Below are 12,973 nucleotides of genomic sequence, written 5' to 3'. Positions count from 1 at the left end.
CAGCCAGACTGCCCAGATGGCCTTTCCAGAGCTGGAAGATGCCGACTTGTCACTGAGGTGGAGGGTAAAAATAGTTCTGTGTGGGTGGCAGCTGGGCCCAGAGGCCCTGGCTTCCTTGTCTCTGGAGCAGAGAAGGCAGCCCAGGTGACAGACAACTTCTTAGGCTCCCGAGGCCTCCCACAAGCTCTGGGGGCTCGGGGGGGTCTTTCCCTAGCAATGAAGCCCCCCCAGACCCGTCCACACACCAAGTGCTGGAAAAAGCCGGGGTCAGGTTTTAAGGTAGCAAAGGGTTGCATTCTGGCTGTGTCAGTCACCAACCAGCTCTGTGTCCTCCGGCAGAATCTCTCTCCTTCCTGAGCCTCCATTTTCTCATCCATCAAATGGGGCTAATGGTTTCTCTCCCTAAGGTGGCTGTGAAACTTAAATAACAAAGAGAGCCAACACATTTTACACTGCAGCCTCACTCTTCTGCCCCTCTCCCTCCCACCAGCTGCTCACCATCCATCCGGCGCATTTTTCAAGAGTGGCTCTGAGGCAAGCCAGCTGTATGTCAGCCTTGTGGAAAGGTCTACATGGACAGGAACTGAGGTCTCGAGACAAGTGCCATGTCAGGGAGCTTTCTCAGAAGCCAATCCTCTACCCCCAGGCAAGCTCTCAGGCGACCGTGGCGCCAGCCACCACCCTGGCTGCAACCTCATGAGACACTGACTGGAAGTTCCCAGCTAAGCTGCGTCCAGCTTCCGGGCCCCCCGAAAGCTGTGTGAAGTCGTAAATGTTTGCTACAATTGGGGATAAGCTGTGATGCAGCAGTAATAACTAAGATGCTTCCCTTTCGGGGCTGTCATAAGAATTAAGAGATGGGGCGCCTGGGTAGCTCAGTCGGGTCAACGGCTGCCTTTGGCTCAGGTCATGATCTCAGGGTCCTGGGATCAAGTCCTGCATCGGGCTCCCTGCTCAGCGGGGAGTCGGCTTCTCCCTCCCCCACTCCCCCTGCTTGTGTTCCCTCTCTCGCTGTGCTCTCTCTGTCAAATAAATAAATAAGATCTTAAAAAAATAAAGAATTAAGAGTTAATGCACATCAAATAGCCACCAGACGTACTGGGACCGGTGGCTCCAGAAAGGGCAGAAAGGAGAAGCAGAAAGAAGGAGCATGAGATAAGGAGCCTCGGTCCAGGTCCGAGCCAGGAAGGCCCCTCTTCCAGAGCTCTGGCGAGCAGTCTGACAGACTCAATATACCCACAGACAATGGCTGCGCCACCTGTAAAAATAAATTCTGACCCGCTCCCTGCAGCAACAGCTAAGGAGGCGAACCCCTCTCGGAGCAGCCACGAGGCCACCCCTGTAGCACTTGGCCCAAACACAGACTGGACCGCTAGCTGACAGCCTCCCTAATTTTGCCCCCACGTCCAATGTAGGACAAACTGGGAAAAGTCCAATAGGCTCCCCTAACCAATCACATAGGGTACCCCCCTTCTAGTTAGCACACCTAAAGCTTCCCCATGCCGAGAGAGCCTCTGATCAGAACCTGAAGCCTTCCCTTTGTCCCACTCTAAAGCTTTCCTATTCTTCTGCAGGCCTTCAATTCTCGGCTGAACTCAAGTGATTGGTAGCTGACTCCCTTGGGGTAGTGGGCTCGGAACGCAGCCTTTGCGTCTTCTCATTTGGGTGGTCTTTGTTTATTTCCACAAGCCCATGTTCTCTCTCTGCTTTCCCGGCCCCAGGTCAAAGACAACATCTTCCTCTTCCCCCAGGTAGCTACAGAAACCAGCTCAGGGATGATGGAAGGGGGAGGGTAGGAATACTTAAGAACATAGCTTTGGAACAAGACAGATCTGGGCTCAAATTCTGGTTCTGATACTTAACTAGCTGTGTGATCTTGAGTAAGCCAATTAACCACTCTGAGTTTCTTCATCTCAAGAAGACAATCCAGTGGAACCCAAGGGCTGGTGTAAGAATTCAGGGGGGTACAGGGGCGCCTGGGTGGCTCAGTCAGTTAAGCAGCTGCCTTCGGCTCGGGTCATGATCCTGGGGTCCTGGGATCGAGCCCCACGTCCAGCTCCCTGCTCAGCGGAGAGCCTGCTTCTCCCTCTCCCTCGGCCTGCCACTCTGCCTATTTGTGCGCTCTCTCTATCTCTCTGTCAAATAAATAAATAAAATCTTAAAAAAAAAAGAATTCAGTGAGGTACTAATATATTTAACGCCCCGAGCATACAGTAGGTGTTTAATAAAGGAAAGGCCAGCCATCAGTCCCCTCACAGCCTCTTGCTGGTGTAGGCAGGCCTCTCTGGTCCCCAGCACTCCTCCTCCCACCCCTGCTTTCTGCACAGCAGGCAGCTTGACCTCCGCGCCCGCGGCATCGAGTCAAGAGCACAGACTCCATGTCCAGGGCATATCCAAGCTCAGGGGCTGGTCTCGGGAGAACCTTGGGCAAAGGACAGAACCAAGCATTTCTCTAAAGAAATCCACTGGCCAAAAGCAGAGGGCAACATATCTGGCCAGAAACCTGTTGTCTCTCTGTTCTATCCCGGCTCTCAGGGGTGGTCAGGGCCGGGAGACCCTTGTGCCAGGCGGTTCTTCCAGGACCCAGGAGGGTGAGCCAGGTCTTCTTCCCCCAATCTCTCCTGTGTCTGTGTGTGTGTCAGTTTCCTTGTCTCTAAAATGAAAAACGTAAGAGCTTCCCAGGAGGCGCACACACGTGAATTAGTTCTAATGGTGGGGCCGTGGCTTTGAGATGCTTCACCCTGGGGCGTCGTGAGTCCCCTCACTCCCACTCGCCAAGCCTTTCCATGCCCCGGTCTCTCCCTCTGCCACCAAGAGCAGCATCCAAGCCTCCTGCAGCATCTTCTGCCTGGACTATGGAAAAGACTGCTAAACGCTTTCCCTTCTTCTCCACAGCTCAAACAATGCAAATTACATCAGGGTGAGAAACCATCCCACATCCCATAAAGTCAGGCAGATTTCTAAAATAATGACAATAACCAGGATCGGGGGCAATGCCCCCCTTCCCCACAGGGCTGGAGTGTAAACTGGTATATTTCCAATTCATTTTTAGAAGATTTATTTATATATATTTTAGGAGAGAGAACACACAGGTGCATGAGGTGGGGGGGTGGGAAGGGCAGAGGGAGAGGGAGAGAAATCCTTAAGCCGACTCCCCCACCTCGAGAGGGGAGCCCAAGGCAGCGCTGGATCCCAGGACCCCTGAGATCATGACCTGAGCCAAAATCAAGAGTTTCATGCTCAACCGACTGAGCCACGCAGGTGTCCCCTACACTGGTATATTTCTGCAGAACAATTTGATAGGATGTAACCTTCTGATTCTGCAGGTCCATTTTTCAAAATATAAAGGAAACAATTAGACTATGGAAAAGTCTGCACAGACTTTGTTACAGGGTCTTGACCGTAATATTGCTTTCCACACAAAAAAGGGGGAACAACTAAAATACCCCAAAATAAACACCTTCGTAAAATAGATTGTGTAGTTTCTACCTTGAAACACCATCCCTTCACTTAAACTGCTATTACAGATCAGTGGTTCTCAAAGCACAACCCGGAGGAGTAGCACCAAGAGCTTCCCCTGGGAATTTGTTAGAAATGCACATCCTGGGGTCTCCATCCCCAACCTACTGCTTCAGAAACTCTGGTCTGGGCCCAGCCATCTGGGTCTTAACAAGTCCTCCAGGATATTCAGAACCACTGTTGTAGAAGAATATTTATCACTACTTAAAAATACACAAATGACAAAAGGTTGCAAAACAATAGGGACAAAACAGTGGGTATGAACAGTGAATCCTTATTTGAATATACGTATGTATTGAGACACACAAAGAAAAAAGCCCAGAAGATTTTATACCAAGCTGGTAACGGTCGACGACTCTGGGTGGTGGGATTACGAGGTCTTAGATTTTTTTAATTTTGCTAATCCATACTCTCTAGTTTACAATGATGCGTTTTTTGTAAAAAGGAATGAAGGGGGGGAAACCGAAATAAACTTCTTCTTAAATTAAAATTAAAAAAAAAATCCAGTGAGGCGGGGTAGGGGCAGGGTGGGAAGGAGGCAGCACGCCCCGCCGCCACAGCCTGCAGCCCAGGGACAGCGGGGAGGGGCGGGGAGGGGCGGGGAGGAGCGGGGAGAGGCTTGCGGGAGCGCTCCGCACCCCCCGCCACCGCCGCGGCGGCGCGAAGAGAGAGGCGAGGGAAGCCAATGCCGCGCGCGGGTCACGGCTACTCCTGATGTCTAGGAAGATTTACTGGGAGGGGAAGAGCGGAGAAGAGATTTAGGGCCGACTTCAGGAAGAACTTAACGGCTACGAGGACCGAATCCCGGAATGGGCGCCTTGGGGAGATCTTCCACCCCGAAACAGTCTGCCGCTGCCCCCCGGGGCTCGACCGCCGCCGGCCCGCGGGCGGGGCTGCCCGCCTCTCCGACCCCTTCCAGCGCCCGCACTCGGGGGGAGGGAGGGGGGAGCAGCGGGGCCTGGGGGAGGGGTGCGGCGAGGGGGCCGGGGGGGGGGCCGAGGGGGCGGGGCCGTTGCTAGGGGAGGGGCGGCGGGGCGCTCGCGCAGCGCAGCCGGAGAGCGAGACGAGCGATCGGCTCCCCGGCTCCAGCTCGCGCGCCGCCTGTTGCTCCTCACTCCGGGCCGCCGCTTCCCGCCCGGCGCCCAGGGGCAGGGGGCGCGAGGGGTGCCGGCGCGCGGGCGGCCTCCCGCCTTCCCCTCTCCCCGCGCGCACCCAGAGCCCAGCGTCTCCGGGAGCGCGGGCGCCCGCCCGCTTCCCCGTGTGCCCGGGCCCGCGCGCCGAGACCCCGGGCGCCGAGCGGCGATGAATGCGACCTTCCTGAACCACAGCGGCCTGGAGGCGGCGGGCGCCTTGGGCGGCAGCGGCGGGGCCGCCCTGGGGAACCGCAGCCACGAGCTGGGCACGTGGCTGGGCTGCTGCCGGAGGGGGGGCGGTGGCGCGCCGCTGGCCGCCAGCGACGGGGTCCCCGCGGGGCTGGCGCCCGAGGAGCGCAGCCTGTGGGTGTCCCGCGTGGCGCAGATCGCTGTGCTCTGCGTGCTGTCGCTCACCGTGGTCTTCGGCGTGTTCTTCCTGGGCTGCAACCTGCTCATCAAGTCGGAGAGCATGATCAACTTTCTGGTGCAGGAGCGCCGGCCTTCCAAGGACGTGGGCGCCGCCATCCTGGGGCTGTACTGAGGCCGCCCCGGCGCGCGCACCGCCAGCCCGGCCCTCAAGCAGACGAGAAGGGAGACCAGGACCCTCGTGCCCCGCGCGGGCTCTGCCGCCGCCGGGCCGGCCGCGCGAGGGACAGCCACGGACCTCGGGCCCCCTCCCCCCGCCAGGACCGGGACACCGCGGGTCTCGAGGCGGCGGCGCGGGGACGGACTTCCACACCCGGCTGGCCCTGTGTGCGCCTCGGCGTGGCTGGGTGGGAGAGGTCGTGCGAGGCCGCCCGGGGCCGAGGTCACGTGCGTGGGAGTTTGGGGTGTCTGGAGGTGGGGCGGGGTGGGGGAAGTCGTTGGAGAATCCGAGTCGCTGAGCTTGTTGGCCTGATTTAGCTTTTGAAAAGAAACCTTGTGATAAAACTGCAGCCGTCTGGCTTCCGGCGGCTTCCCACCCGCACCTCGGCGGGGTGTGTGTGCAAGTGTTGGGATGTGTTGTTGCTTGGGGCAGGGGCGGGAGGGCGGTGTGTACCCCCTGGGCCGCCTGGCTGCCTGACTGCGGAGCCCAGGGGGCAGGTCCGGGGCTCCTGAGACCCCTGTCCCCCGAGGCTAAGGAGGCTATAGCTCCGGAGGGGATAGGGCTGGTCCCGCAGGGAGAATATTTAAATCTTTGGGAAATTTTAATCTATTCCGTGAGATTAAAAAAAAAAAAAATTCAGTGACTTAAGTGCAAAAGGGGCGAACAGCAAAATTAATACCTCAGGACTGTGAACAAATACAATTTAATGGGGGGGGGTGGCTAGATCTAGTTACATTACAGGGCCTAAAGCCTCCTCTAAGGGCTGGTTTGGACCCCACCCTTGTCGAGTGTGAACGAGGAGTAGTGGGGCGCTGAAAATATGCCCTTGCTGTCTGGGGAGCGGGGAAAGCAAGTTCAGGTGAAGGCTTTGTGGTGCAAAGGACCCAGGATGTTTAAAACGCAGAAAAGGCTTCCAAATGCCACCCTGTGGAGGGAATTTTCGAACCTCCCATTATGAGTTGCCCCCTGCTGCCCAGAACCCTGCCACCTCTTGCAGATGCACAATTAACTCAAAGCAGTGTTAATGCCTAAGAACATGGGCACTCACTGGCCAAGAGGGAGTGGGCACTCACTGGCCAAGAGGGAATGGGTGGCTCTGCTGTCTGGTCTGGGGTGGGCTGGGGTGGGTGGGCAGATAGGAGGAAGGAACGCTGGGCTTTGTAGCTTATGTATAGACCCCATTGTCCTAACCCCAGGCAGGCACCTTGGTGCTTGGAAGATTGGGGGTGGGGGAGAGGGCTCTAATGGATTTCTCCCTAGCCTCTCTTTTGCCACCCGTGGAAGTGAAGGTGAATGAGAAGGAAGATGGCTGAAGCCTTTCTTGGCTTTGGGAAGAGAAGTGAAGGGAACACAGTCCCCTGTCTTCAGCACCGAGTTGCACCCCGGGAGAGGGGGCAGTATCTCAACAAAAGCATAGATGGTCTCGGACTAGGAAGAACCCAGAATCTTCCTGGCTCCTGAGCCCTCCCGGGTAGTCAGAATCCTCATCATTGGGACGTGTCACCTGCCCACCCACCTCCCCACCCCAATCTCAGACCTGGGAGAATTCGTCCAGTTTGACAGGTGAGGCGAGTAAAGGGGCCAGAGACTACTTGTGAAGTGTCCATGGGGCAAAACCTACAATGTGGAGAACATTCTGTTGATAGCTTGGACAGGCAGGTAGTCCAGCGCCATCTGGGGAGAGCAGCCTTGAATGATGTGGGTAGCCTGTGTATCTGGCCTTGTTTGGCACAGGTGTCTGGAGCCTGGCTGACCCAATGCCTGCAGGACTCAGCTCAGACAGCCGCAGGGGTTCCCTTAAAACCCCAAGTGACTGGTAAGTGGGAGTTCCAGGAGGAATAGAGGCTTAGACACTTTCCTGGCTGACCAAGTGAGAATCAGCACTGTGAGAACTTTCCTCTACTAACATGGATCTGCTGCTCCCTGTGACCAGGGCAAGAGCAGGGCATTCAAGAGTTAAGTTGCCTGAATTTGTTGAAAAAGGAAAGCCTTAGTGGGGAAGCCTTGTTCTCACTGCAAGAAAAAAAAAAGGCCAATGAAGACATGTCTGTGTCCTCACATGTGTATTGGTGCCCTCCATCCCATGACTAGTACACTCGCATGTACAAATACACACACACGGGCACATGTGCATGAGTGTATGCTCACGCATGCACGCACACTCAAAGACAGGCTCCAGCGTCAAGGAGAACAACAGCGAGTTCAAGTGGGGTCCTCCAGTGTTTGCTGAGCTGTCTTATATAAAGCGTGGGGGCAGGGGAGCGGGAAACACAGAGTTACATAAGAGCATATGAGGTCTGGGCTGCTGGGGAAAGGTGAGGCTGGATCAGAATCCTGAGCCTGGAGCTTGGAGGATGGAGGAGGGACCTGCTTCTCCAAAGTCTTTTCCCCACCCCTACTCTCAGGCAGGGAGAGCTCCTCTTACAAGGCCTGCCCAGGAGGCTGGGGCCAAATCTCCGAAGGTTCCAGGTTCACAAAAGATGACCTGGGACCCTGGTCTTTGAAATCTTAGTTGCCATGCTTCCTAGCTCTGTGACTCTGGGGAAGTAACTCAACCTCTCTGTGCCTGGGTTTCCTTATCTATAAAACGGGAAGGAACCGACCCCAGAGCTCCCAGGAAATGATGTGTGTAAAGTAGCCTGACATGTAATAGATAATAACGTGATTACCTACCATTATTATGATCATTGTTATTTTGGTTTATTGCATGAATGTTTTCCCTAGCCAAATATATTTGGTTCTCTGAATTGAGATCCTTGGACAGAAAAAGTCATTCATATATGCAACGTATTTTGTCGTTTCCAAAGCACTTTCCTAAGCAGGACAAAAATAATGTATCATGTTAATAAGGTCTTAGATAGTGTGTCAAGCACTGAGCTCCACTCCTGTGAGGAGGGTTTCATTATTACTCCCATTTTGCTGATGAAGAAACTAAGGCTCAAAGAGGTTGCCTGACATCACATAGCTAAGAACGTGCCGAGCTAGGATTCACTCCTGCCTGTGTGACCCCAGACTGGACTCTACGTGGTCCTGTTTACTCTCCACAACGGCTTAGTGAGTAAGCGCAGATATTCTCCTGTGGGCGCGTTTGTAGGAGAGGCAACTAAAGTTCAGTTAAACAGGCCTGCCCAAGTTCATTCACTCACCCAGGGTCTCTTGTGAATCCGCTGTGGACCGGGTTCTGCACCAGGCACCGGGGTGAGCAAGGGGGTGCCAGAGCCAGAGTCTAGCTCAGCCTCGGGCCCACGGAGCCCCAGATACTCACATCCCTTCTCAGGGCCACTAGCCCTGAATAGCAGCCCTGGAGTGCAGCTCACGATTCCCTCTTGGTAATCAAGGTCACAAGAGGTATTCGGGATGTCCGGATCCCTGACCCCCAGAGGCCAGCCAAGCCTCTCGGCCCTGAGGCAGCACTTGCTTACTCTTGCAGCCATATGCCTTTAAACTCAGGAACCTGCAATTCTAGTCCATAGATAGAAGGAGCTTAATCCACAGGGAACACTCTCGAATTTTCGGGAGAAAGAAATAAAGCAACAGTCAGAAAACTAGCTCTTATAAGACCAACATCTGGCTTTCTGTGTGTTCTCCCATCTTGGAGGAGCCAAAGGCCACATCGGTGGGGCCTGGTAGCCCTCCACACGTGGGCTGACCCAGGCGGACAGGCCAGAGGACACCTCCTGACACAGACACCCCTGTGGACACTTTGAGTCTTCCTTTGCACCCTTCCTTGTGCTCTGTTCGCAAACCAGATTACGATGGTGGTAAACTATCTTTTTCTCTCTTTAAACGGTTGCTTTGCTCCTCGCTTTCAGGGCATTATCTAAATTCGTCCTCAGAGCAATCCTTTAAGGCAGATATTAGCATTATCCCCACTTTCCTTTTTACTGATGATGAATCTGAGGCCCAAAGAGGTTAGGTAGTGGGCTCGAGGTCACAGCGGCACCTAAAGGGTGGCGCAGGTGACATGCAGACCCGGGCCCCCTGGTTCCGGTTCAGCCAGCTGTGTCCCAGATGGCTCTCCTGAGGCTGCCACTGAGGAGGTTGCTAAGCTGAAGGCAACTCTGCCCTTGAGACGCTAGTAATGCAATAATGGAACAACGATCCACATGGGGACTCAGTGGGGCCGTCCTCTGTGCCTCCACCGTGGGGGGGGGGTGTGGCCAGCCCGTGGGGTGCGGGCTTCTGGTGGGAGCTTACAGCTGGCTGTGAGCCTCGGTTTCTCATGGGGCCTGTGTGGCAATGGAACGCTTGTGCAGAAAGCCCAGGACAGGGGACCTGGACATCGATGATGACACAACCAGACAGGCAGAGGCCAACCTCCATCACCGATGGTCCTGCTGCACGAGCTGCTGCTTCCCTGTGAGCTGGGCCAGGCTGACAGACCTGTGCTCCAAAGGTGAAGTTCAGCAAGGACTCCAGGGGCCTTGCATGCCACCCTCGCCTTCTTGCTGAGGTGCGGTTGCCGGTCTGGGTCCCGTTCCCGTAGCAACACTGAAGGTGACTGTGGCTGGGCTTCGAAGAAAAAGCAGGTACTTGCCTTGAGGGGGTTTCCCCCCCTCCCCAGGCGGACTCTGCCCTCTGCCCACCACCCCAGGCCCAGGCCTCGCTCGGAGGGTGACCTTTCCTCAAAGCCGGGCCCTGGGCTCTGCCCCTCTCTCTCCTTCCCAAAGCTTCACCCTCAGTGCAGGGAGGGAGAGGGAGGGAACGTGCTGCCATCACCCCCTCCTGCTGAAACCAGCCCGTCTCCCTGCCTTGTTCTGTGTGGGGAAAATGAGAGTGCTGCTCCGGCCGGGGATCAAGGGGGCAGAGGGGATCAATCTGGGGTCTTGAGTCCTTTCCGGGAGGGCAGCCGGATTGGCCCCTCCTGGGGTTGGGAACCTTTGGGCCATAAGAAGGCTCTGGAGACCTGGGAAGGGAGAGGAGGAGGAAAGACTCAGGGGCAGGACGAGGGACCCAGAGCAGTGGGGGGCTGGAGGGGGGCCCAGCCGAGGAGGCCCCCGCCATGGCCCAGTCCTGGGGCACCGGAGCGGGTCTGGGCAGAGCCACAGCAAGGGCCAGGCGTCAGCAGTGATGCTTTCAGTGCAAGACCTCCCCTTGGACCCATGATTTCCAAACTTGGCAGCTCATGAGAATTACCTGGCTGAGCTTTCAAAGTCCTGCCGCCCACGTTGCACCCCAGACCAATTACAGCAGAATCTCTGTGGGTGGGAACCAGGCTTCGGAATTAGAAAACCCTTCCCTGTTCGGTGACCGTCAGGGGGTGTTGGTCACAGGAGAGATGCCCCTGGCATTTCAGGCTTATGCAGACCCTGCTTGCCACCTGCATCCTCAAGACCCTCGCGACCATCTGTGCAGGAGCGCTGGTGTCAGGGAGCAGGCGAAGGGAATGGAATGAGTTCAGACTTTACAGAACCAGCTGTGTGTGCAGCAGCAAGTTAATTAAGTGCTCTGAGTCACACTCTGCTCATCTGTCGAATGGGGATTATAAAGCCCGCTTCCTGTGTTTGTTGAGAAGGGTCCATGGGATGATGATGGCTGAGCTTGGCACAGGGCTCTGCCCACGGTAGGTGTTGGATAACTGGTTGTGAGTGTCATGAGGATGCCGGTTGACCTTGGAGGGGCTTTCTTAAAACCTCGGTGCCAGCCCCTTTCCCGGCACTCCTCTCTCTGCTCTGAGGGTCCAGCCCCCAAGCTCTACTCTGAAAATGCTGCATATCTTTGTACATCTACATCACAACAGCTAATGTTTATTAAGCCCTTCTATGTGTTAGGCTCTGTTCTAACTCTCCCAAGAGTTGCTTCTACTAACATCCTTACATTTGAGGAAACCGAGGTCCAGCCAGGTGAAGAGACTAGTCTGAGGTTGTATAGCCAGTAAGTGGAGCAGGGATCCAAACCCAGGCAGACTGGTTTCTGAGCTCACCCTCCGAACCACCAGGCAGATGGCCAAAGTGTGTGGCATGTGCCTTGCTCTGCCTTGCCGTTATGGGTCCTGGTTTCATGTCTGTCTCCTTCACTGCATTATCCCTGAGAACTGTCTTCCCTGTGTGTGTATTTTCTACAGCACCCAGAATGATGCTTTATTCAGTTTGGGGATATCACAATCCTTTGTTGAACTGAGGACACAGCTCCTGTTTCCAAGGGACCCCACTCATCCTAGGGATCAAAGATTGATAATCAAATCAAACACAAGCAGGAGGGTGGGCACTCTCTTCAGTCAGATGAAAATAAAATTTCGTGGGGATGATTCCCCTTTTAGGTGCTAATAAGCATACTTGCCATTTAAAGAAGATCTTTCACACGCCAGGAATGGTGTGAAGCACTCTTCCTACTTTATCTCATAATCCTTTCTGATTTTTCTATAACCCATATCTAATCATCCCTGCAAGGCCGATATTGTCATCTTTGCTTAAGAAGACAAGGCTCAAATTGCTTAGGTCACTCATCTAAGACCACAGTGAATCATTGGTATGATCAGAGTTCAAATTCAAGTCTATCTGAGTTCAAAGGATATCTGGAAGGTGAATACCTGGTATAGTTCACAATTTCAATCGAAATTTTGAAATGAAACCATTCCTTGATTTTTCAGTTTCATGGTTTGGGACGTGGGAGGTCTATTTTTGTGAGCACTTCCCACTTCTCTCTGTTGCAGATGTGATGGTGACTCGTCCATCATGAAATGCACTACTACTGAGGATGAAGATGCTTAGGGTGAGAGAAACAACCCGGCACCATCACTAGACAGATTATAAGGTGAAAGCTGTTATTATAAAAGTAGAGAGAGAAAGAGGAGGTTAGGTTAGGATGGTAGACAGGACACTCCAGCCGGCTCTACATCATTCTAAACATCAGGACGGACAGTAAAGAAAATCCATGGCATTGCAGGAAAATAGAAAGAGTGCCCTCAGTGGACTAGAAGTGATGAAGATTTCCTCGAACACAGATGGCAGATTAGGTCATGTTGAAGAGGGTGCCCAAAGCCCACAGGTCAGGCATGCAAGGTCTGCCACAGAGAGCGGGAACAGTGCCAGGGGTGCCCCCCAGTTGGGATGCAGGGACAAAGGAAGCAGGCGGAAGCATTCCTGAGTCCCGCAGGCGTTGTCGTCAGAGGGATCCGCCTCCTCCCTATCCCATCCTTCTTGCCATCAGAGGCAACTCTGAGGTCGTGTCATGGGTGGGACCCCAGCGAGGATACGGAAGAGGAGAAATTACTTATGCCCATGGGGAGCTTAAGATGCACTGACCCCTAAAGATTAGGAAAGGTTCACGATGGCGGTGAGAAGGCTGAGTAGCCCCAAAGACTGCTCTGGGTCCTTGATGTCACAACCCCCGTCCACCCTGGAAGCTGCCTTGTTAGGTTCCCGACTGCAGACTTGGATAATGGGATATGCCACTTCTAAAAATGTGATTGTATATTAATTTTTCTGCAATGTACATATGGGCAGTCACATGTGTACTTACCAGGCGGGTGAAAAACCCCAATGAATTGCCATGGAGATGAAACCTGGGATGAGGTTGCCATGGTAACTAAATTGTCTCTAAAAGGCCACACCACCCTGGGGAAGTCGAAAGCGCCCGTCAAGGACTTGAAGTTAGAGGCCAAATCACAGACCCTCCCATCAGGGCCAGGTGCTCTTTCAGTTTCTTTTTACTCCTCTTTTCCTCCCCCCCTTTCCTTTCTTTGCCATCCCCAAAGGCAAGAGATTTAGATTTTGGAGATTTAAGCACTGGCTAA

General features: G+C 54.4%; 1 protein-coding gene across 1 annotated transcript; it reads left to right on the top strand.

The window, feature by feature from the left end:
• The first annotated feature begins 4,821 nt into the window (after positions 1–4,821).
• On the top strand, positions 4,822–5,193 carry RPRML (reprimo like). Its single transcript, XM_088027270.1, has one exon. The coding sequence runs from the start codon at positions 4,822–4,824 to the stop codon at positions 5,191–5,193; it is 372 nt and encodes a 123-aa protein (XP_087883396.1).
• Positions 5,194–12,973: the final 7,780 nt, after the last annotated feature.

The sequence above is a fragment of the Eumetopias jubatus genome, unplaced genomic scaffold (assembly GCF_037043125.1).
Source record: "Eumetopias jubatus isolate StellerSeaLion01/CBP00866 unplaced genomic scaffold, mEumJub1_p1.0 scaffold_10, whole genome shotgun sequence".
In the NCBI taxonomy this organism is placed as follows: domain Eukaryota; kingdom Metazoa; phylum Chordata; class Mammalia; order Carnivora; family Otariidae; genus Eumetopias; species Eumetopias jubatus.
This window is presented reverse-complemented; position numbering and strand designations above follow the sequence as displayed.